Raw genomic sequence first — 21,857 nt, forward strand, 5'->3', positions numbered from 1 at the left:
ATGTTTCTTTTCGTTTTCTGGTTTATGTGGCTGCGACGTCTCGTGCCTTATACAGACACAGCTGTGGTATAAGACCGTCCCACGTCATTTATTTTGCCACACTTAGCCCCTTAAAAGCGGGCAAATACATAAGGAGATGCATCTTCTCGCTTTTAACCCTCTCCGCGCGCGGTACGCGGTCGCATGACGCTTCCTTTCACTACTTCCGCAGATTCGCGCCAAAATTCCGTAATTACGTCACTACCTGACGTCACGTGCACAGTCTGCTGCCGAAAGGTGATCGAAAACATGCGCCGCCTGCCGGCAGCGTTTGCTTTTTCTCGTGAGGGGCGACGTGCGACATTTACTTGAATCTATGGTGAGTAATATTATCCCGTTTCTATTCCGTGTCACTTGAGTTGAAAAGAATCCTAGTGACGATGAATAGGGACGTAGTGTCGCTGGAGAATAGCTGGCGTTCGCAACGACGCAGCCAGTTCGGCTGTGGTGCCCCTGCAAATGTGGGCTTTGCTAGGCCTTTTCAAGTCACCGTTGCCTTTCTACGTTTTGACGCCATGGCCGATTAGGGCGCCACAGCTCTGCCATATATTCGCTGTCTAACACCCGAAAACTGCAAAAATTATTTTTTCTCGCCCATGCCATGTTATTTCGGTTGGCAAACATGTCTGTCTTGCGCATTTAGTGGGCGGCAGAAACCCATCGTCTGAGATTTGAGTACAATTTATGCCACCGTTATGTTGCGTGCCACAGGCGAGGTCTGGCCAGTTTGGCATTGTTCAAGCAGTTGTTGGCGCCTAGCGGTGCTTGCTGTGCGTCTTGGGCACTCGTCCTCGTGTACCTGCTGGAAAATAGAACTTGAACGGGAGCTGCGGACGCTGTCTCGATGGTCGCGGTCGCGTAGCAGTTCCTGCAGTGCCTGTTGCTACATGCGTTCGAATAGAACATCAGTGAAAACAGAAGGCAATGTTTTGCGTCCATCATTATCGGCCTGCGCCCAATGGGTGTTGTGAAATTGCCGAATAAAATTTGTTTACCGTCGTGTAAAGTGGTAGTATCGCTCCGAGAGCTCACTCAGCCGCCCAGAGAAACCACGGGAGCCACGCAGCGTAGTGGTTCCGTCTTGCAGTCGCCTAGCCGCCCACTTTTCCGTCTCGTTTCAGTTCCCGACTCGCTGCCCGGTTGCGCTTTGCGCCGGTTGCATTTTATTGCTGCGATGGTGGAAGCGGGATGTGTGAAGTTGAGAACGAGCGTAGTGTAGCCTACGTTAAAGTGCCGTGTTCCGCTGCTTGTATTTTTTCTGTTGCTTTCTTCTTTTTTTTTTTGCTTCTAAAGACTGACCTTAAGTGTCAGCGCTATTTCGTGAGCGCTTATTGCACTAGCGTTTTCAATGAATATATGTAAAAAGAAAAAAAAAAACATGCTCTGTGACACGTAATCATCGATTATTTGCCTACCAAATTGATCAGCTCGTTTAATTGAATGAGACTTTTCCAGAGCTTGTTTGTGACGAACTTACTCAAACAGAACAGAAAAAAAAATACTTAGAAACACCGGATGCGCCCAGAAAGCCATTTGCTTAGCAATAATTTCCCCCTCTCTTGCCTAAAGCTACATTGCTGTCAAAGATAGGTGCAGATTGCATTGTTATTATTATTTTTCTATTTCAATACACTGCTGGCCAGGAACTGACCCAACTCAAGCAGGACATGTAGGACAGCACTACAATGGAAGTACAAGAGAAACAGTTATGCTTAGGCTTCTGGAAACAAATCAAGAAAGTGTCTGAACAGTTAACACAATACTTTATATTGTGAGCTCGCTTTTGCTAAGCTAAAGAAAGTGAACTGGATGCTCAATGACTTTCAGTGTCATAAAATTGTCGTTTAACACACTGAAACTTCACCAGGATCACTGCCTTAAGCAAGGTTATTGAAGCGCATTGAGTGTAAACTTGAAGACATGTACGATTCAACTTCATGATGGGCTTCCCTCACCCCAATGTTCCTCCTGTGGTTCACTTTCTCACCACAGTGGCTACCTGAATCCCTTATGGGAACCACTCTCAAGAATCTTTAATGTGAAATGAAGAAATGGGATGGTTGCATTAGCCGTTTAGTGGCTTACATTTAGCAGCATGTTTCAAAGTGACCGTTTTTTTTTTTTTTCACCAGTTAAGACAAAACACACTTCCTTGTTTTCTTACCCTCTCCCCTCCTTTTTTTCTTATTTTACTTTTTAATAGCTTAGTGACCTTGAGTTTATGCATTCATGTATCTTTGTCTTGTGTGTGTTCTTGTATATTAGAGCACGGATGCTCACAATGACCACACTTGGTGCAGGTAAAGGACCCCCATTTTTCAACTCCTCCGAGAAGAATGCCGCCAAGCCACTGACAAGAGAAAATAAAAGCTATCCTGGCAAGATTTAAAGATCATGGGTCAGCAAACCCTTTCCCTCTTTCTCGCTTTTCTATTTTTCTACTGCTTGGAGAGGACCCAGGTTATGTGCAGCAGGCTTGGTTAGATGTTTGCTAATTAAAATTAGCACACTATATCCAAAATGATGCTACTCCCCATTCAAGTTCTGTTTCAAACCATTTCTTATGCTCTTTGTCACTAGCTCGAATTGTACTCTACCTGTGTTATTACTGGGAGAAGCCACTGTATGAGGCAGGCGGTAGAGCAGGACATAAGCAAACAAAAAGAGTGTTTACATAACACAAGCCATTATTTTCAACCACTCAGTTTTGACAGAATCGTACACAAAGGGTTCAGGACATTGAGGCCTGCCAAACTGAATTTATTGCTTATTTCCTGTGTATTTCCTTATTTCCACTAGCAATGCATTACAGATTTGAAGTGCTAAATTGTGTTAATGTAGGGCATTTCATTGCAAGAAAATAAGCAAAATCTTCAAAGCGAATGCAGGCACATCACTAAAACTGGTATACTGCGAGGACGAGTGCACTGTTGCGCAGTTCGCCTGTTATCACATAATTAACAAACTGGCCTGCAACAATGTATACTTCACCTCCTTTCTCAGAAAGCCATGTAGAGTATTCCCTGTGCTACACACAAAAGTGCGACTTTGCATTAGTTGGGCCTAATTATTTGTCATTTCATTGGGAAAAAACAGCTTGAGAAGCCAGTAATTATGCACATATTTCAGATAATGTTAGCAATGTTTATTTGCAGAAAGCAATGGCCACGCCTATTCCGGTTGTGCCAGTAGTCAAACTTCCTTCCTTTTATTGCTGTTGACACTTGCTGTGTAGGCGTTTCACATATTAATATATACTACAAAAACCTTGAAAGTAACATGCTATGAAACTTGCATAAACTTTTCTTTTTTCTCTCTCAGTATACCTTATATGATGTAAAAGACGCTACATTGATAAAGTGATTTTCACTGTTATATTTCACTGTTCTGATTGTGACCTCTTTCCTCATTTTCAGACTTTTTGAAGTGTGGTTCATGTGGCACCATTTTCCATGAGCTTGACACCTTTATCACCCACAAACAGGCAGGATGCACTGGCAAGTCTGAAAATACTGAAACTACAGAGAAAAAAGGTTTCCATTTTAAGCTTTCCACTTATTTTTGAGTAATGGTAACATTTACATAGTCTTCATTGTTTCACTTTTAAATGGTGGTTGGTAGCAAGCGGTGATGCCACTTTTGTTGCGACTGTAGACTGCACACATTCTAGACCTTCACTTTGTTCTCATCTAACAGTAATCTTGGTTTCATTGCCAAAACATAATCCTCAAAATTATTCTTGCTTTCTTTGTGCATTTAGCCCTAAAAGGCACGTTTAAAGGGCAACTCCACCATTTTTAACAATGCTAGTATATTGTCATTTTCAAATGGCATGGACAGCCCTGTCAGCAGTAGAGTGGTTCAATTTGCTTACAATTTCATCAATAATTTTAAATAACCAATAAACGAGGTACCGAAACAGGTAGCTGCTTCGTGTGACGTCACGAAGAGTCGATGGCGTCAGATACTACCGTAATGTAAACACGCAGAACACTTGCTAAACACGCAGTGCAAGTGGCACTAACACCAAAGAAGCGAAGCTGATGATGCCTCCTGATGACACAGGGAGCTTTTACAGATCTTCAGAACTAGACCGGCGATTTCAGCGATGATTTCAGCAACAGTGGCGGTGTAGTCTTTCACGTCGCAAACACAGAGTGGCCAGCAAAATGTCATGAGTCGGGAACATGCGACCAATCTTTAACATTTATTTCCAGGAAAACTAAATTACTTGCAGCTATGTTGTTTGGCACAGATAACCAGAGTGCGAAAGGGAATGCATATTCAAAATTTTGTTAAGATCAGTGGATATCGAAAAATCGTCGTAGTTACCCTTTAGAGGTCTGGAGGAATGAGAAAAACTCTTATGAGAAGGTATGTGCACCAAAATAGTATCAGGTTCTGTTAAAACTTTGTTTACAAGATTATGGGGAAATTGTTCCAAGAGGGCTCTGGAACTTGGAAAATCCCTATAAAGACAAGTACTGTACTAAATCTTGTGTTGCATTCTCATTTAGTCATTCCTATGGTATTTGGTAGCTAAGACTGTCATGTAATGCCTTCCACAGTAAAACTTACATAGCTCCAAGAGCTCTAGGCTCTGGCATACTTTCTGGAAATAGCGTAACCTTGTTATAACAAAGTCTCATCAGACACAAAGGTGCCTTTCTTATATCTGATATTCATTATAAGCATCTATTCATTACATGCATGGATTTGCGAAGAACATTTTAGATTTCTTCATTTTATCTAGTACTTTGTTATATGTATCCGTGTTTGTTATATCAAAGTTAATTGTACTATAGGTGCATGTGCCACACAAGACAGCTGAACACCCCTTTACACTGGAAGCATAGCGCGCAGAAAAACGAACCACAAAGACCAGACAGGACGTGGTTCATTTTTCTGCCCGCTATGCTTCCAGTGTAACCATGTTTTACCAACCAGCCCAAGCCTATACTCTTCTGAACACCCCTTTCCATGTTTGTTAACCCGCCACGGCGGCTTAGTGGCTGTGGTGTTGCATTGCTAAGCACGAGGTTGCACGATCAAATCCCGACTGTGGCGGCCGCATTTCGATGGGGCCTAAATGCTAAAACACTTGTGTCCCGTACATTGGGGGCACATTAAAGATTCCCTGGTGGTCAAAATTAGCCCAGAGTCCCTCACTGCGGCGTGCCTCGTAATCAAATCATGGTTTTGGCACATAAAACTCCAGAATTCATCTTCCTCAAGACTTCAACAATATACAAATGCTGCAGCTATAATTTTTGCTGTCCACAGCCAATGCGGAGACACCTGGAAAGTCAACCCCAAAGGAGGAGCAGGCAACTACAGCCCAGAAACTTGCCAAAGATGAAGATACATCTAAGGGTGGAGAAGCTACTGTCACCCCCTCTGCTTCCAAAAACAATGGCCTTCAAAAGGCAGGTCGGCGAGGCTTCCCTGGCTACCTTCATCAGGTGAATACCAACAGCGTGGAACTTAGCTGTTATATGAAGTTATTAATCATTCATATTAGCAAAGTACGAGCTACTGAGCTGACACATTGTTTGGCTATGAATGTCATGGCTGACATGCAGATATGACTAAAGGTACTTCTAGACTTGTATTTGCACCATGGTACAGCAAATTGGCAATCAAGGAAGGCTACAAAATCTTATTACACCAAGGAAATTGGATTCATATGTGCCTTAACATAGTTGCTTACATAACTGGTTCACTCCATAAAAATTTAATGTGTTGCTAATTAGTAAGTATTTCTGATAGCTAGGCTTTTCTAAAGAAAAGCTTAGATATCGCATGTAATAGATACGACGCATATCTGTCTTACACCTGTATCAAATGGCTCTGGGGCTTCTGTATGTATTTAAAATGTGTTTACGAAATGCCAGGCAGGCAGGCATCCAGCCCAGAGGGTGCTTTTAGACGCTGCAGTGGCAGCTTTAGAGCGAATGGTAGACAAGACGTGGTATCACACACCATTAATAAGCAATAACAATATGAAAGTTAAACTGTGTAAGCCTCACGTTTGCTGCAAAATATTATGCTCGAAGTGCAATGGAGCTTCAGCCTTGAGAAGCAGGAAGTGACTAATGCTGTGACGAAAGTTGCACCGTGGTGAGGGGAGAGCGTGGGGGAAAAGGCATCACCTCGACGGAGCAGATAGCGCAACATGACGCCGCGCGTAGACGCCATTCTCTGTTTGCTTGTGTTATGCGTGCATTCCTTGTCCGTATTCCCTGTCCGCGCAAGCTCTCGCCTGCATTCTGACTGAAGTTACATCGTCCTGCCAATAGGTATCCACTGCTGTCACGGGGCCGATGAACACATGCCATTGCTATCTTATCTGGTCAATCGTGTCTCGAAAGCAAGCCAAATGTCCCCACCTAAAGAGCATATCTTTACACTGTGCCCGCCCTAACCACTTGGTAGGGTTCTGGGGAATTTGCATTGAAGTCATTACACTGGGCTTCACCTTTTATTGCTTCATTTGAGGATGCATTAAACTTTCCGAACATTCAAGGTTGGTTTGACAGTGATACAAAGGGACAGAAACATCTTTAACGCTTTGTTCATAGTATATCAAGATACATAGGAAAATATTTAGCGTGCACAATTGACAAGGACACAGTGAAGGGGGCGACACGAGCGCTTTGTGTGTCCTCGTTCACTGTGTCCTTGTCAATTGTGTGCGCTAAATATTTTACTATGAATTCATGCCAACTCGCCCAACTTTCAGTTCTGCTGTATATCAAGATACATTTAGAAGGATATCATTAAAAAAGGTGGGGAATATCGGAAGCAGGTACTGTAACAAGATATCTGTATGCCACTCCTGGCAACTATTATTGCTCATTTTGTGCAGTTATTTTGGTGTGAGGTGGTGTCCACAAGTTCTTTAATACCTCGAACTGATTCTACTGTAATTTGCTCCTTTCGAGATGCTAAAATAAATGCTACTGAGGACAAAACCCTTCTCAACTTCAGGAACATGTCATTTGTTGCTTTGAAAAAAAAAAAGGGCATTACTGCTGCAAAACACGCAGTTCCTTTTTAATTTTTCCTACATTCTCTTCTGGTCGTGGCCTCTTTACCGCCTGTTTGCAGCGCTTGCGGCAGCAAAAGAAGCTTCAGATGCAACGTGCCTGCAAGGTAGCAGCCGCTGAACGGCAGCAACAGGCCTCCAAGGCCCAACAGGCACGAACGCATCCTCCCGGAACAACTCTTGCCTGTGGTCGCTGTGAGGGCTGCAGCCGGACTGAGGACTGTGCTCAGTGTGCCAACTGCACGGTCAGTACCATGCAGCTGAGTTTGTGTCCTTAACTTTCCTACATTCACTGCTGTGTGTCACGGGGGTGACCTCTCCCTAGAGAATTAATTTGAAGAAATTTTTTTTTTTTTTTGCAATGAACTGTATTTCGCTTCTTCTTCTTAATGTTGTTACAATTATTTTATTATTTTTTTCTTTGGAAATGTGTTGACTGTCACATGATAAAAAAGGTGCTTGACAAATCTGTGTAAATTTTGCCTGTTGGTAAGGCACCAGGTCTGGAGGCAGCCATACGTTTTGTTCGTTGATGCGTGTTTCTTCAAAACAATAGTGAGCTCGTGCCCGCTTTTTCTTTTCCCCTCTTCAATGTTCATAGTATGCAATTAAAGTGTCGCAGCCGAGTCCACTTAGACTGTGGCTTGCTATTTTAGCATGTGCTCTTTGTCATTGCACTAAATGAAGTTAAAATAGTTTGTGGTCAGAAGCATTAGTGTTGAATACCAGAAGAAAAGCAGTTAGAGATGGACCTGTTCACTCAACATTCTAGTGGCATCATGCAGAAGATGGCAAAGCTAGTTTCGGAAGCTTCTCTATTGTCAGTACTGCTCTTCCTACTTTGTTCACTTCTCTGTCCGGTGTAGTGGTAGGATTCGTAGAGAGTGAGGCGAGAACATAACGAAGCTTGCTATAAAGCAACAATAGAAAAAATGATTAAATTTTTGGGTGGAATATATATTGAGAGTGAAAGAAAGATCGTCATGCCATAGGTAAGTGCAGGACTCAGAAGCAGTAGGCATGCATTTTGAAAGACTTCGTTCACTTTTCATGGTTTGTGCTGTGGTCACGTCTGGCCACTTGAGATGAAAACATTATTCCAAAATGTTTTGGGACACCTTAGCAAGAGGTTATTTTGCCAAGAAGACAAACTGCGTGCAGTGCAAGCCATTGATGTCTGAGCTCATTATAGAGTCCTTTGGGAAGCATCAAGACAAGGATTCCTGACCAGTCTGAAGCAAGTGTCAGCTTTTGTGTCATTTTGCCTTATCACTCAGTGAAAGCAAAGATCATAGGTTAGCCCGAGCCAAACAGAATGTTGTGGAGAGCTTATTAGCAATTGCCCATAGAAAAACAGGTCGTTTTATTAGTTGAATCATATACAGTTGAACCCGGATATAATGAATTCTTGTGTATAACGAACAGCTGTAAAATCCCCTTGAAAATTTTTGTATGTAATTTATATTATTAATATATGATATGTATGCAGTATGCACCTCGAAGGAACACTATTTCAATATAGTACTACCAAACTTTATTGTTGAACAGCCCGAAAAGTTCTGGAATTACTTGAGCGAAAAAAAGAAGCCAGTAGCACAAATCTGCATCGATGGTTCAATCATTACCGATCACAGGGAAATTGCGAGTCACTTCAGTTATTATTTTCATAGTGTATTTTCTAACTCTGGCATTAGTTCATCTAGAGACAAAAAGTTTCACCCATCCGAAGCTAATTTTATTTCATACGCTGGCTTAGTTTCGATGCTAGTTAACTTAAAAATTAAATCTTCTTGCGGTCCTGACAACCTTCCGAACATTTTTTTGAAACGTTAGGCTGAAACTATTGGAAGGTTCCTTCTTATTACATTTCATGCTTCGTTGCTTGCTGGAAAACTACCGGATGACTGGAGGATAGCCAGAGTTGTACCCGTATTCAAGAAGGGCGACTGTTCATTGTTAGAAAATTACCGGCCAATATCATTGACATCCTCATGTTGCAAACTAATTGAACATATTGTTGCCAATCAGATTAACGAATTTCTAGATAAACATTCAATACTGTCTAATTTTCAACACGGATTTAGAAAAGGCTATTCAACAGTTACACAGCTTGTCACCGTAATTCATTCACTCGCCTCATGCCTCGATAAAAATGGTCAAATTGACGCCGTATTTCTTGATTTTAGCAAAGCCTTTAATACAGTTCCACATGACAAATTAATACTAAAACTTAGACATCTTGAGCTCCCTGAAATAGTAATCGCATGGATAACAAACTACCTAACAAATCGCCGCCAGTTCGTGGAAATTAATAAGCAACAGTCTGGCTGTCTTCCGGTCAACTCGGGAGTTCCTCAAGGAAGTGTCCTAGGGCCACTGCTCCTTTTACTCTATATAAATGATATTACTACTTCAATCCATCCCAGCGTGCAAATTAGGTTGTTTGCTGACGACTGTGTGCTTTTTAGGGAAATCACTTCAACAAATGACCAAACTGATTTAAATGCTTCTCTAGCTGGCATTACTGATTGGTGCAAAACATGGGGAATGCGGCTTAACGCTGAAAAGACGGTCTTTCTTCGCTTCACTCGTCAGAAAGCTCCACTAACCTTTAGTTACACGTTAGGTTTGTTGCCCTTGCAGGAAGTAACAAAATATAAGTATTTGGGGGTCACAATTACTAACAACTTATCATGGAATTTACACATTGATAATATCTGTTCTTCAGCCTTGCGTAAATTATATTTTTTGCGACATAAACTTAGAAATTCCCCACCTAACGTAAAACTGCTTCCTTATTATTCATTAATTAGACCTAAACTTGAATATGCATGTGTTGTATAGGACCCGTTTACTAAACAAAATATTAAATGTCTCGAAAGGGTACAGAAAAAAGCCGTACGATTCATATATTCTAAATTCTCTCACTATGATTCCCCCTCACAAATAATGCGTGACAATGGCATCGAAGTCCTTGAGCCGCGAAGGCAACACTTAAGAATTCGATTTCTTACCATGCTTATTAATGGAGACTTATCAATTAATCCTGCATCGTATCTGTTCAGTACAACGTCTAGGCTTACTCGACACCATCATCCGAATTCACTAACACCTTATTTTGCACGGACGGATGTATTCAAGTATTCTTTTTTTCCCCGAACTATAACAGACTGGAATAACTAGTTGTTGCCTGTTTCAATTGATTGACTCATTGTATTACTGTTGTGTCTTACCACCTTACTTGATTGAATAATGCATTGTAATATTGTGTGTTTAACCACCCTGCTTGGACCTGTTTTAGGTCTGCAGTATGAAATAAAAAAAAAAATATATATATATATATATATATATATATATATATATATATATATATATATATATATATATATTATTGATAATTATTGGTATATAAAACTATTTTGCAACCCCCTTCGAGTTCTATATATCCGGGTTTGTCTGTGTGATATTACCATCACTGGCCTGACTGCCAGCGTTGCAGCTTATCAGAAATTTGCACCATGCATAGACCTGGCAAGGGTCTTGTGAATTATTTGGCATTGAAAGGTTACCGTGACTGCGACGCTAACATAATATTGTTCCGCTATGCTAGAACAACATAGCTGTTGCTTTTGTAATTGTATTTTATTTCTGAAAGAGATTCATTTGTTCATTCGTAGCACAACCATTATTGAAGTTGCAGCTGTTGTTGTAGATATATCCTGTCTAACAGAACTTAGATTTGCCAAACAAATTTTCCTGGGCCCTTCATCTTTGAGTTAATGTATAAGGAGTTCCTGCTCCTTTGTATGTTTGTCTATCGGTGGTTCACGTATGTGACAGTTGAAGAAGGCTTGTTGCACTTGCACAATGCCAAGCTTGCTTATGGGATCATGTCACCTTTTACTCTGTGTAAGTCATGTGCGTAAGTCACGCTACTCCACTGCTAACAACATGTGGTGACAGAACCCTTTGCCTTCGTTCGCATTGAAGCTAAAAGGTCATATGTTAACAGCTTAGTATTTTTGTCGTGCATTTATATTTGTTCTGCAGCCAGAACATTTCTGGGGGCTTTCTCCACAGCCATTCTGTCCATGTTCTGGTGGTGCACTGCCTCTTGTTGAATAACTGTGTGCTGCAAAGTGACATGCTCTAAACATCCTTACAGTGGTGATAAATGTTGTGGCTTTAGCCTTCCTTGTGGCCCACACAGTGATTCATTCATTTTGCCAGACTGCTGTGCAGTACTGAAGAAAGCCTCCTTTCTTTTTGTTCTCCTAGGAGAAAAAGACGGGTCTTCGAGGACCAAGAAAAAAATGCCTGCTGAGGCGCTGCGAGAAAAGCACAGCACAGGTTAGCTCCAGTTCACCAATTATTCCAGACGCATTATGCTTTGGAAGTTAAGCTTGCATGACTGTCCAGCTGAAGCACATTCTTTGTTAGCCCTCAAACACATTTAGCTGAATGTACAATCAGGCCTGCTTACAATGAAGTGCTTCAGGGCATAAAAAATTCTCAATACAAGAGAAGTTCATTATTGTTGAGCTTACCTGCAAAGTTATCTTTGAGGAAGCAAAGAGGTTGCAGCTTCGATGTTTGACATGCAAAGCTAGCACACATGACAACTTTTTTTGTTTGCCACAAGCATGTTACTAAGGCCTCAATAACTGGCACCTACCTGAGCATCCGCTTGCACCGTTTCCCAGGATATTCTCACGTAGACCCTATATAGCCTAGTACTTCGAGCAAGTAATGGCACAGCACAGTAGCTTCCCTAAATATCCTACAGCAACAGTGCTTTCGTCACTGAGGCCTACACTTGCAGTGTCAAATTCCCCACCATTTCTAATTAATATTGAACTAGCAGTTCTGAACCAACTTATGTTAAAAATCTCTCCTGAAATATGTTTTTGCTTTCTTCTTATACTAGTGCTGGAGCCTCTCTCCTCAAGAAGGCAAAAAGTTCGCTATGCTGAAGCACTTCCTTTTATTTCTTTTTACCACCTTCATTGTTTTTCTGAAAAGCTTTTGCAACATCTTATCCTGAAGGCTTCATATGTCCTGTTCCCCTTGTTTTTCTCACAGAAGAAGAAAGTGTACATAGTGGAGAGGATACTGAAGAAGAGGGTGAATGCAGCTGGAAAAGTTGAATACCTCCTCAAATGGAAGGGATACCCAGAGTGAGTTCCTTGCATTTACTTCGACTTGTCATGCATGGCTTCACTGCCACAAAGGATCACTGATTGTTCAACTGTGTTATTATTTGTAGATGCCACTAGACATTTTAATTCAGAATTGTGCGACCAATTGAGCCATTTTGTCTTCGCACTCTAGTGTTTCACACTTCAATAGCATCCAGAATGAACATTGCAGCAATTGTGGTGAGAATCAGAAATTAGAAATCCGAGTTATAACAGAGTCCTATGATAACTTTCTTTTTCCGATCACGAAACTTCTATAGCAAAGCTTACTATATTCTGCCCAAAGCAACCACTGTATGGTGTGGTATTGTTTGGAGAGCATTGGTTGTTGGCTGGCAGCAGCTAACTTGCATGCATATTCCAGCTACCAGAAGTTAACAAAGGAGTCTGGTTAAAGGAAGATTTGTTGTTTACATGTTCTGCAGTTGATATACACTTATTCGGTAGGTAAACTGTCATGGAGAAACTATACGAGGGGGAATCAGAAAGTCTTTGCCCATATTTTTTTTTAGCCAAATTACGGCTGTATATGCAAAGTCAACACATCCATTCCCACTAAGGTCCCTCTATAACAAGGTAGCGACATCTGCCGCGCGCGCCACCTAGGAAGTTCCTGTAGCAGACGGCGCCCAAGCTAAACCGCGGCGCCGTGGCATTCGTGAGGTGAAAAAATATCTGCACACGTGCGGAAATAAAACGCTACTGGTGCCTGACAGTGGTGAAAAACGAAAGAAGGGCCCGAACTGCTAAATCTAGTCCTTTAATTTCAGATGAGCGCTGAAAGAAAAACGCTCAAGAGAGCGGAATGAGTGCTTGATCGCCTTGCGATTCCGCATGTTTACCTTTCATTCATTTGCGCTCAATCACCGCGCTAGCCATGGTGATTGCTTGCGCATAATCCTGTTTGCTCTGTGAATTCTTTTGCTCGTAAGTGTGCTGCGTACACATAGCGGTTACTTTGAACGAAGAATTCGGGTAAAGAAGGCTGACAGGGGCTTGGACCGAAAAGTTTCGATATAACGTCACTGAAATGTGCGACCCTCACGGCAACTAAACGACATCCTGTATGTGTGTGGAAACGAGTGCGCCAACAGTCTTCTTGCCGCTGAGTGTGTTTGTCGTGTAGCGATTACACGACAACTGTTTTGTTTTGTGGTTCAGTGCTACGAGCCAGTGCAACTGTCGTGACATTCTAAAGCAGTAATATGGATCATGTCAGCGAGTCTCCTCGATCGTGTTTGGGCTGCCAGCGCGATCTAATGTCGCGGCACACCAACATCAAGCTTAGTGTGCGCGCATGTGTGAATGCGGTTGACTGTTCTCGTGAACAGTGCGACGTCGCCACGTAAACTTGAATCATGACGCGCATTATTGTGTTTATGCCTTTTCGACTCTGTGCACCGCTAAAGACCCGTAAGAATTAGGGCGCCCTTATACAAAACGCACGCGGATTGGCCTAGCTATTACTGCACTGTGTTTTGCTGGTGATCCGTGTATCGCTTCTGGCGTTTTTCTTATGCTGATTTGCAGTTGTGTGTTTTTCATCAGTAAAATGGCATTGCCGACTACTGAAACTTCTTCGAGTGTAAGGATAACTTGGAAGGAACGAGCTCGCAGCTGTATGTAATGTACCTTGATAAATTGTATTATACTATTACACTTTATTATTTGATGGCCAGTAGCAGTGGTCATGCAATATTTGTTTTTAAAAGCAGAGTAATGCAGGCACGTAGGAATATATATTAATTCACATATGCAATGCACAAAAAACGATTAGGATATGCACAGTTGGAAATGACTTTTTGGACATATTGTAAAGCGCAGTTAACAATGCGCACAAACACAGGAAAGTGTGAAAGTAGAATTCGCTGCTGAAATTTATTTTTTATCGTACGTAACGCAATGCGGATATTTGTCAGCGAGTTAATGCATTTCTGCCCCACTATTTACTTGCATGCTAGGTCATACTGCACTTGCTAAGTCAACGGGCTCATAATGCACTAAAATCAATAACTTCACAAACTTCGACCGTCAACATTCACGCGTGTGAATGAAATACTATCGCAGCTCTGTACACACACGTGTATACTTTCTCTCGCACCTTCGTATCGCTCTACGTTACTTTCCTCGCATAGTCGTGCAGTTACCGACGGTTCTGTCTTTCCGTCCGATTCTATGCGACCACATTTATCTTCTGGTTAGATTTTGTTTGCCGTGCGGAATGCAAAATAACTTCTTGCCGTCCTCCGTCTGATCTTGGCATTCACCAGCACAGCAACAAGGCATTTCGGTCCTTTGCATCCTAGGTCATACTGAGCTATTCAGCGTGCTTATAACGAATTAAAATAAATAATATCCACAAACTTCGGCCATCAACATTCATGCGCGCGAGTGAAATACTATCACAGCTCGACGCACGCACGTGTATACTTTCTTTCGCACCTTTGTATCATTCTGTGTTTCTTGCGTCGCATAACCGTGCAGTTACCGGCAGTTCAAAGTCCTTTCGTCCAATTCTGTGCAAGCATACTTTTCTTCTGGTTAGGTTCTGGTTGCCATGCGGGATGCAAAACAACTTCTTGCCATCGTTCGTCCGGTTTCAGCATCCAACCGCAAAGCAACAAGGCCACTCAGCCCTCCCGGAACGAAATTATCGCAGTAATGTGCACAGCACAACAGGCAAAACGCGCGCACTTCGCCCGGCACGCAGGAACTTTCGTGGCAGCAAAGGGGCGGAGCAAGGTCACGTGTCATTGATCAGCCTATCGCTGCTGGCGTCGTCGGCTGGCTCAAAGCCTGTCTGTACTTTGGAATTATTGAAGGACTTTAATTCCCACCGGTGGACTTTTCTTGGACCGGCCCGGCCTTATCTGCCGATAGCTCCGTGGCACGGCGCTGCTGTCAGTTGTTGAAGATGGTGGTTGTGCTTGACATGGTCCTCGGCGTACGAGCAACAAAGTACGATTCGTTTTCTGTAGAGCAAGGGACGACCACCCATCGAAATCCACAGAGAAATGCAGCCCATGCAAAGGTGTCTTGTTTTGAGAAGTGTGAAGTGTTGGCCGCATAAGGCCGACAGTGCTTCCTCAGTCAGCCGGTCAAATTCTGCCACAGGAGCACTTAAAATTTAGTGCTGAAATGGGACAAATGTCTGAATCGGTGTGGGGACTATGTGGAAAAATAATGTAAGGTACGTAGAATAGTATGTATATTTGTAATTACCTGTACGTGCCTTACTTTGGCTAATAAAAAGTAGGGGCAATGTCTTTCTGATTCGCCCTTGTAGAGCATGTGCTCTGCGCTACTGCCTGTCCTTTGAAAAATGAAAGGCTTGCCCTCCACGCTACTCTAAACCAGCTTGACGGAATACCTTTCTCGTTGTACAAGATCTTCCAACCATGGTCTTGCATATCACAGCTGCAGAAAACCACAAAAGCATTACTGCAATTTTTTAAGGCAACCAGGCAGAGTGACCATCTGGGATACAGGGCTGAGAATTTCCATCAGCGACGTCATAATTTGGGCAATCATTTGATGTTGCATCCCGATTCTGGTTCTTGGCAATCTTTCTAACACTGTCTGACAGATGAGCTGTCATTAGTCACACGAAGTGACTGGCAAAATGCTGGCCATTCATTTCAATTCAAGAACAGATTGTAGTGTTTAGCCTGCACTCACAGGAAATCTCCTAATGGTCATTTGAGAACACTTTAGCAGCAATAGGAATGTTGATTGTTGCCAAGAATGTTGCCTTGTTATGAAACTATTGGTTGCTGCAATATGCATACCATTGGCATACATCAGCAAGCTTCAGCACGTGCCAATGCGTCAAAAGTGTCAGTCGAAAACAAGGTGAAGCATGGCGAAGTGCAGAGATTTTGTCGCCTGCCGATGCTAGAAGTTCGGCGACGTGTGGTGGCGCTTCGCCAGCGTGCACCAATCAGAGGCTGCTATGCATCGCTGCCGTCGACCAATCGGAGGCTGCGAGGCCTCCGGCTGCTATGCCTAAGACGGCTGCCGACACCAATGATTGTCCGGGTTCTTTGGACGTGCAATGTGCACGACAGTGTTCCTGAAAGACAGTGTTGTGATACAGTAGTAGGCCGACAACGACAAGACCGACTATTGTGGGTTGTGGCAGTGCGACGTGGTTCCGAACCGACTTCGAGTGATGCTGACAAATCCAACCTGCCCACTGGGTTCCACCGGTCTCGGTGCGATCATTTGCTGAAACATCCAATCAAATCACGATTTCCGCAACGTCTGTGCTTGGTGTATGTGTATTTTGTTGTGCTTGAAACGAATGGAAACATGCTTCCGAACACCCAACTCTGGATAATCAGCACTTGCCTACCGCCTATGTTGTTTACGTTACATGTAGGCCTAGCACGTCCATCGAGTTTGTAACTGGCGAGTGAACGAGCCTAGCTGAGGAACTCTGTCGAAGAAAATGAATTGTCAGTTCCGTTCGGCCCTGCAAAAATTTGATATATGGCACTCCTGGCTTTGTGTGGTGGATGAATTGTGTGGAACTTCAGGTGGTGAACTGCGCCGTGTTTCATGCGATCTCAGGTGACTCAAATTTAACAGGCGAGCTCTCCGCTATTTCCCGTGGCAAAGATAACTTTTGAAAGCAAAAGACACTAATAGCCAAACAGTGGGAAGTACATAGGTCATCAACCATGCCTTCCGTTTCAGTTGACAGTACGCTATTCTATTCGTCATGTGAATCCAGTTCAGTACAAGATCACAGTGCTCCTTCACTGACTTTTTTCAAGTGCATCCGTCTTACGGGCTAGTTAGGGATAAATCACTCTTGCAGAACTCAAGAATGCTGATGCACTGAAGGAAACATGACACAGCGCAGTCATGCCTGAGTCAGTGTGTCCTTATACTTGAGCACTGCAAAAAGGCATGATCTGTTTGCAATATGTGCACTGGGTGCAATTCGTAGGCAGACCTGCATCATGCAAGACCTATGCATGCAGCCGTGTATACCAGAATTGCTTTGATGCCTGCTTGAGGAGTAGCACATACTGAGTCAGTGAAACTGTAATTGGCTTTTGATATCATTCTTTTTTTTTAATGGAAGAGCAGATGGTGTGAATGCATTGCGAGGAACGTGAAAAGGTGTCATTAGTGCTTTATGCAGTCGGTATGCTTTAAGGGACACTAAAGGCAAATAGGTCGATGTGGACTGTTTAGATACCATTCCTGAAACCTCGCAAAGCTTGTTTTGTGCCAAGAAAAGGCTTACTTTACGAGAAAATTGCATCTGAAGGGTTCGAGTGCCTTTTTCAAAACTCTAATCTCCCGCCACCCAAACAGGGGAGTGGTGATGTTGCATAAGCCATCACCACCCTTTGTTGCTGTTGGTAAGTAAAATGGCACCCGGCAGACGGTGGCACTGAGGCAAGACAGAGCGGTGGATTCGCCACTGCAGCTGCTGGTCAAGTGGTGCAGACCGTTCGGGCATTCTGCGACATCACATGGAGGTTGAATTCTCTGCTACTTGCAGTTTGTGCAAGTTTTGTGAGCCAGCAAAACCTGCGCAGCACTATGCGATCACGAAAGTGCAGAAACGCGAAAGCGTGGGTGGCACAGAGTCTAACGCAAATGAGACCTTTCAACAGCCCGCATCTTGCCAATTGTAATTTCAGTGAGTTCTTTTTTCTAAAAATGAAATAGAACTAGATAAGTAGCATTTTATTTCGTCTTGTAATATAATACAATGATGTTTTTTTGCAATGAGTGATTGAGTACTAATGACAGAATTTAACTGAGGAGTGCTTTCGTCATTGGACAAGTGCTCGAATGTCCCAGAGGAGTCTCTAATCATGTCCTTCATTTACCTCAGTTTCTAGATTATTAATACCCTGTTCACAATAATATTGACGCCTTAGAGATTCTCAAGCACTAATCTATCACTTTTGCTGGACTTAATATTTGCCTTTAGTGTCTCTTTAAACTGCCCAAATCTCTCCAGCTTCCACTAAAATTTTTCTCGCTGCAGTACTATAACCTGTAGTCAGGAAAAAGATCAACTCAAAACTAAGTCCCTAATGTATCTTCACAGAATGTGTTTGATTAACAAGTTAACACTTGCACTGCAACATTATGCCGATGTGCAGCATGTGCACTTGAAATAAATACATTCCGTAAAAGTGAACGACTGGGCCTACAGTAACAAACTTTGTAGTAGCATTGCAAAAAGTGCTGCCATGCGTATCAGCCACAACGGAACTGCTGCATGACCAACGTACTTCTTCAAAGGCACTCCCATGAAAACTGTTCGGGCCCTTCCCATTCTGGGTGTAACATTCAGCCCTTCTCTCGACTTTTCCACATATGTCACCAGTGCTTTATCTAAGGATCGTCACATTCTTGGGTTTGGGTCCCGTGTCTCCCTTCCCTGTGGACCTAAGGTTTTTCGAGCACTCTACACTTCTATCATTCTGCCACGGCTTGAGTACTGCTCATCAATATAGTCCCTGTACCAAACTCGCGTCGCTGACAGCCTTGAGCTTGTTCAGCGACGGGCAACATGCACCCTCTACTCCCATCTTTTCGGTCGTCGCAAGCTCATGCCAGCCTACGAAGATTGCCACAAAGCCCTCAAGTGGCACACTCTGCCATACCAGCACAACATTGCGCTAGTCTGTCTATTCTGCAGGGTGCTTGACGGCCCTCTGGACAGCACTCACCTTTGTTCTTGAGTCCGTCTGAACAAGCGGTCAGCACAGCCTGAGCCCCATCGTGCCTGTACAGCCCGACACCGTAACTCCATGCTGATATCTGGCATACAGAGCTTTCTCTTTACCTTGCTGGCCATTTGGACTACCCTTCCTTGCGACCGGACTGAACTGGCACTCCTGCATGTTGTGCGCCTGTCGACAGTGTGTGTGTGTGCTGTGCTCTGTGATTGATCAAGTGTGTGTGTGTATGTGTTTGCATGCACATAGAGGAGAGGGGGGGAGGGGGGTGTCTTCTGCACTCTGCAGATTCCTGTGATAGATGGCTGACTATCAGACGCTCTAGCGTACAGGCATCAGCCTTTTTTATTTCAGTCTTGTGAGCTGTCTAGAGTGCCATGTCACCACTAAGATTATTATTATTACTGTTATTATTATAATTATTATTAGAATCACATTATTCGCACCGCATTATTTCGGCAAGACTACCACAGCACTCTGCTATCCCCGGTCAACGCTAGTGCGTGTTTGTTGCTAGTTGCTGCGGGCTGCCGCGCTCAAAGCAAAAGTGTCTGCCTCACCCCCCCTGCTCGCTATAGTAGTTCTTCTGGCTGCTCTCTGTGAGGCGACAACACATGCTAGCAGTTACAACGGCAGTTGCTGTGGGACTTGGATGACGCTCTCAGCGTGTCGACCAGTAAGCACTCGCACTGCATTATTTTGGCAGAACTACCACAGCACTTCGCTACCCCTGGTCAACGCTAGTGCGCGTGTGTTGCTGCTTGCTGTGGGCTTCCACTCAAAGCAGAAGTGTCTGCCTCGCCCCACAGCTCGCTATATTAGTCGCTTCTAGCTGCTCTCCGCGAGGTGACAACACATGCTGGCAGTTTCAGTGACAGTTATGGCGCACCTGGGCCGATTTCTGCACTTCGCCTGGTGAGCGAGGCTAGCTGTCTTTGTTTCGACAAGAATTCCTTCGATGAACAGTTTTCCCAGTCTGACGCCTGATTTGTAGGCTAGTTTCCTGGCTGTTGTATATATATGCATATGTATGTTATCTAATTAGTTTGCTGTGTTGTACAATGGAAAAAAGTGACAGCCAGGAAAAAAGAGAAATGTGTGGGTCTGTAAAACGGGCCGATGTAACAAACTAAACAGCTGCACAGAGACTGCTTGAGGTAAACAGTGGTTCTGAGTCTTCACTATTGGGTGAGCTAAGGGAAATCAGAAAAAGCTTGCAATATTCGCCGATTTTACATAAGAATGTTGATTCTCTCTTATTGCTGCAGGATGAGTTCATGGCTGTATCTAAATCAGTTAAGGAACTCGAAGGATCAGCATTTTTTTTTGTCTGAGGAGTACGATTCTGTTTTGAAGCAACATCAGGATATTCAAGAGTGTCAAATGTCTGATTGTGCTGAACTGAAAGCTCTGAAAACAACTGTGTTAAGTCATACAGCAGTAATACAAAAGCGAGAAGAAAACCAAAATGAAAGTGAGCAGTACAGCAGACTAAAGAATCTTGAGATTCACAGTTTGCCAGAGAAAAGTAATGAAAGCCTAACGCAAACAATCACGTAAATGGCAGCAAATCTGGAACTGTCGGGGTTTTCGTCTGACGACATTGCAGCCATACGTCACTTAAAAGTCAAAAGCGACGGTTTGAAGTGTGGGGAAAGCTGACGCAACTAACGTGAAGGTGTATCATTTCCAAAGATCTAGTTCAATGATAACTTGACCAAAGTTAAACATGATAGCTTCTGGAAAGCCAGAACGAAGGCAATGGAAGAGGGTTATTGGTTTTGTTGGACGAAAGGAGGCAAGATCTTCATGAAAAAGAATGAAACAGCGCCTCTTGTTCGAATTGGTAAGCAAGCAGACCTGGAAAACATTGCTTAGCCAACATATCTTTTTCTTTCAGCGAACTACCAGACTTCAATTCATTTAAAACAGATTTTCCATGCAGTTCTGATAATGATTTCACTGTTGTGAGCGTTAATATTCGAAGTCTGTGTAAATACTGGGATGAATTTAAATTTCTAGCTGAGTCAGCTGCTGGCTTTGTAGACATTTTTGTAATAACGGAAATCAGCACTCCTCAGGCTTGTCTTGGTACATTTACCTTGCAGGGCTTTTCTGCACATTTTGTTGCACGAAGCCGGCGTCGTGGCGGAGGTATTGCTCTCTTTGTAAACGACAACTGTGAAGTTTCTTCTGCTGATGCATCTTTTATACATGCCGAATCTATGATGGTTAAAGTTTGTAAGAGGTCATTTTCTGTGCATATATTATCAATTTATCGACCACCCTCATGCAACCTTTCATGTTTTCTTGTAGAGCATGATGAAACCCTGCGGCAGTGGTGCGCAGTGGACAAATTCTGCTTAATCAGAGACTTCAATATCAACATTTTATACGCTGAAAAAGTGACTGTTTGTGATTATTTATCTATGTTGTACACTTATGGTCTGAAATGTACAGTTGGAGCTCCTACTAGAGCTGAATAAGTTAATAATAGGCTAGTGCAATCTCGTTTAGATCACATAGCAGTCAGAGCTCCCGGCTGTTCATTTAGGTCATGTACTATTCTACAAAGGTTGGCTGACCACTACTTTGTAGCATGCTGTCTTGTATTACCGGATGCATCTGGAATGCTGTCGGTTGAAACTGCATCTGGGCAGCACATATGCCTTGTCCCTATTCTTAATCAATCCACGCTTGACCAGGTCTGGCCATTTTGAGCTGACAAACGCAGAGCATACAATGTGCGCTAACAATCATGTTTGCAAAAACTTACATCACTACGTGCCGCGGAAAGGTCTGAAATTTCAATACAGACGCCGTTTCCACTTTTACTCGCGGCGACCGTGCTCCAAGCCG

General features: G+C 43.2%; 1 protein-coding gene across 2 annotated transcripts in view; it reads left to right on the top strand.

Annotated features, from left to right (window-relative positions):
* The first annotated feature begins 254 nt into the window (after nt 1–254).
* The window catches only part of LOC142571701 (uncharacterized), a 67,189-nt gene continuing 45,586 nt past the window's right edge, over nt 255–21,857 (top strand). Inside the window, exons 1-7 of one of the 2 annotated variants that reach the window (XM_075680237.1) lie at nt 255–358; nt 2,340–2,437; nt 3,456–3,572; nt 5,323–5,501; nt 7,150–7,332; nt 11,366–11,437; nt 12,170–12,264. In XM_075680237.1, the coding sequence (XP_075536352.1) occupies nt 2,434–2,437; nt 3,456–3,572; nt 5,323–5,501; nt 7,150–7,332; nt 11,366–11,437; nt 12,170–12,264 (650 nt within the window). In that variant the 5' untranslated portion in view covers nt 255–358; nt 2,340–2,433. Of the gene's footprint in view, nt 359–770; nt 961–2,339; nt 2,438–3,455; nt 3,573–5,322; nt 5,502–7,149; nt 7,333–11,365; nt 11,438–12,169; nt 12,265–21,857 lie in introns of those variants that run through there. The other variant, XM_075680238.1, reaches the window with a different exon arrangement.

Source organism: Dermacentor variabilis, chromosome 2 (genome assembly GCF_050947875.1).
Source record: "Dermacentor variabilis isolate Ectoservices chromosome 2, ASM5094787v1, whole genome shotgun sequence".
In the NCBI taxonomy this organism is placed as follows: Eukaryota; Metazoa; Arthropoda; class Arachnida; order Ixodida; family Ixodidae; genus Dermacentor; species Dermacentor variabilis.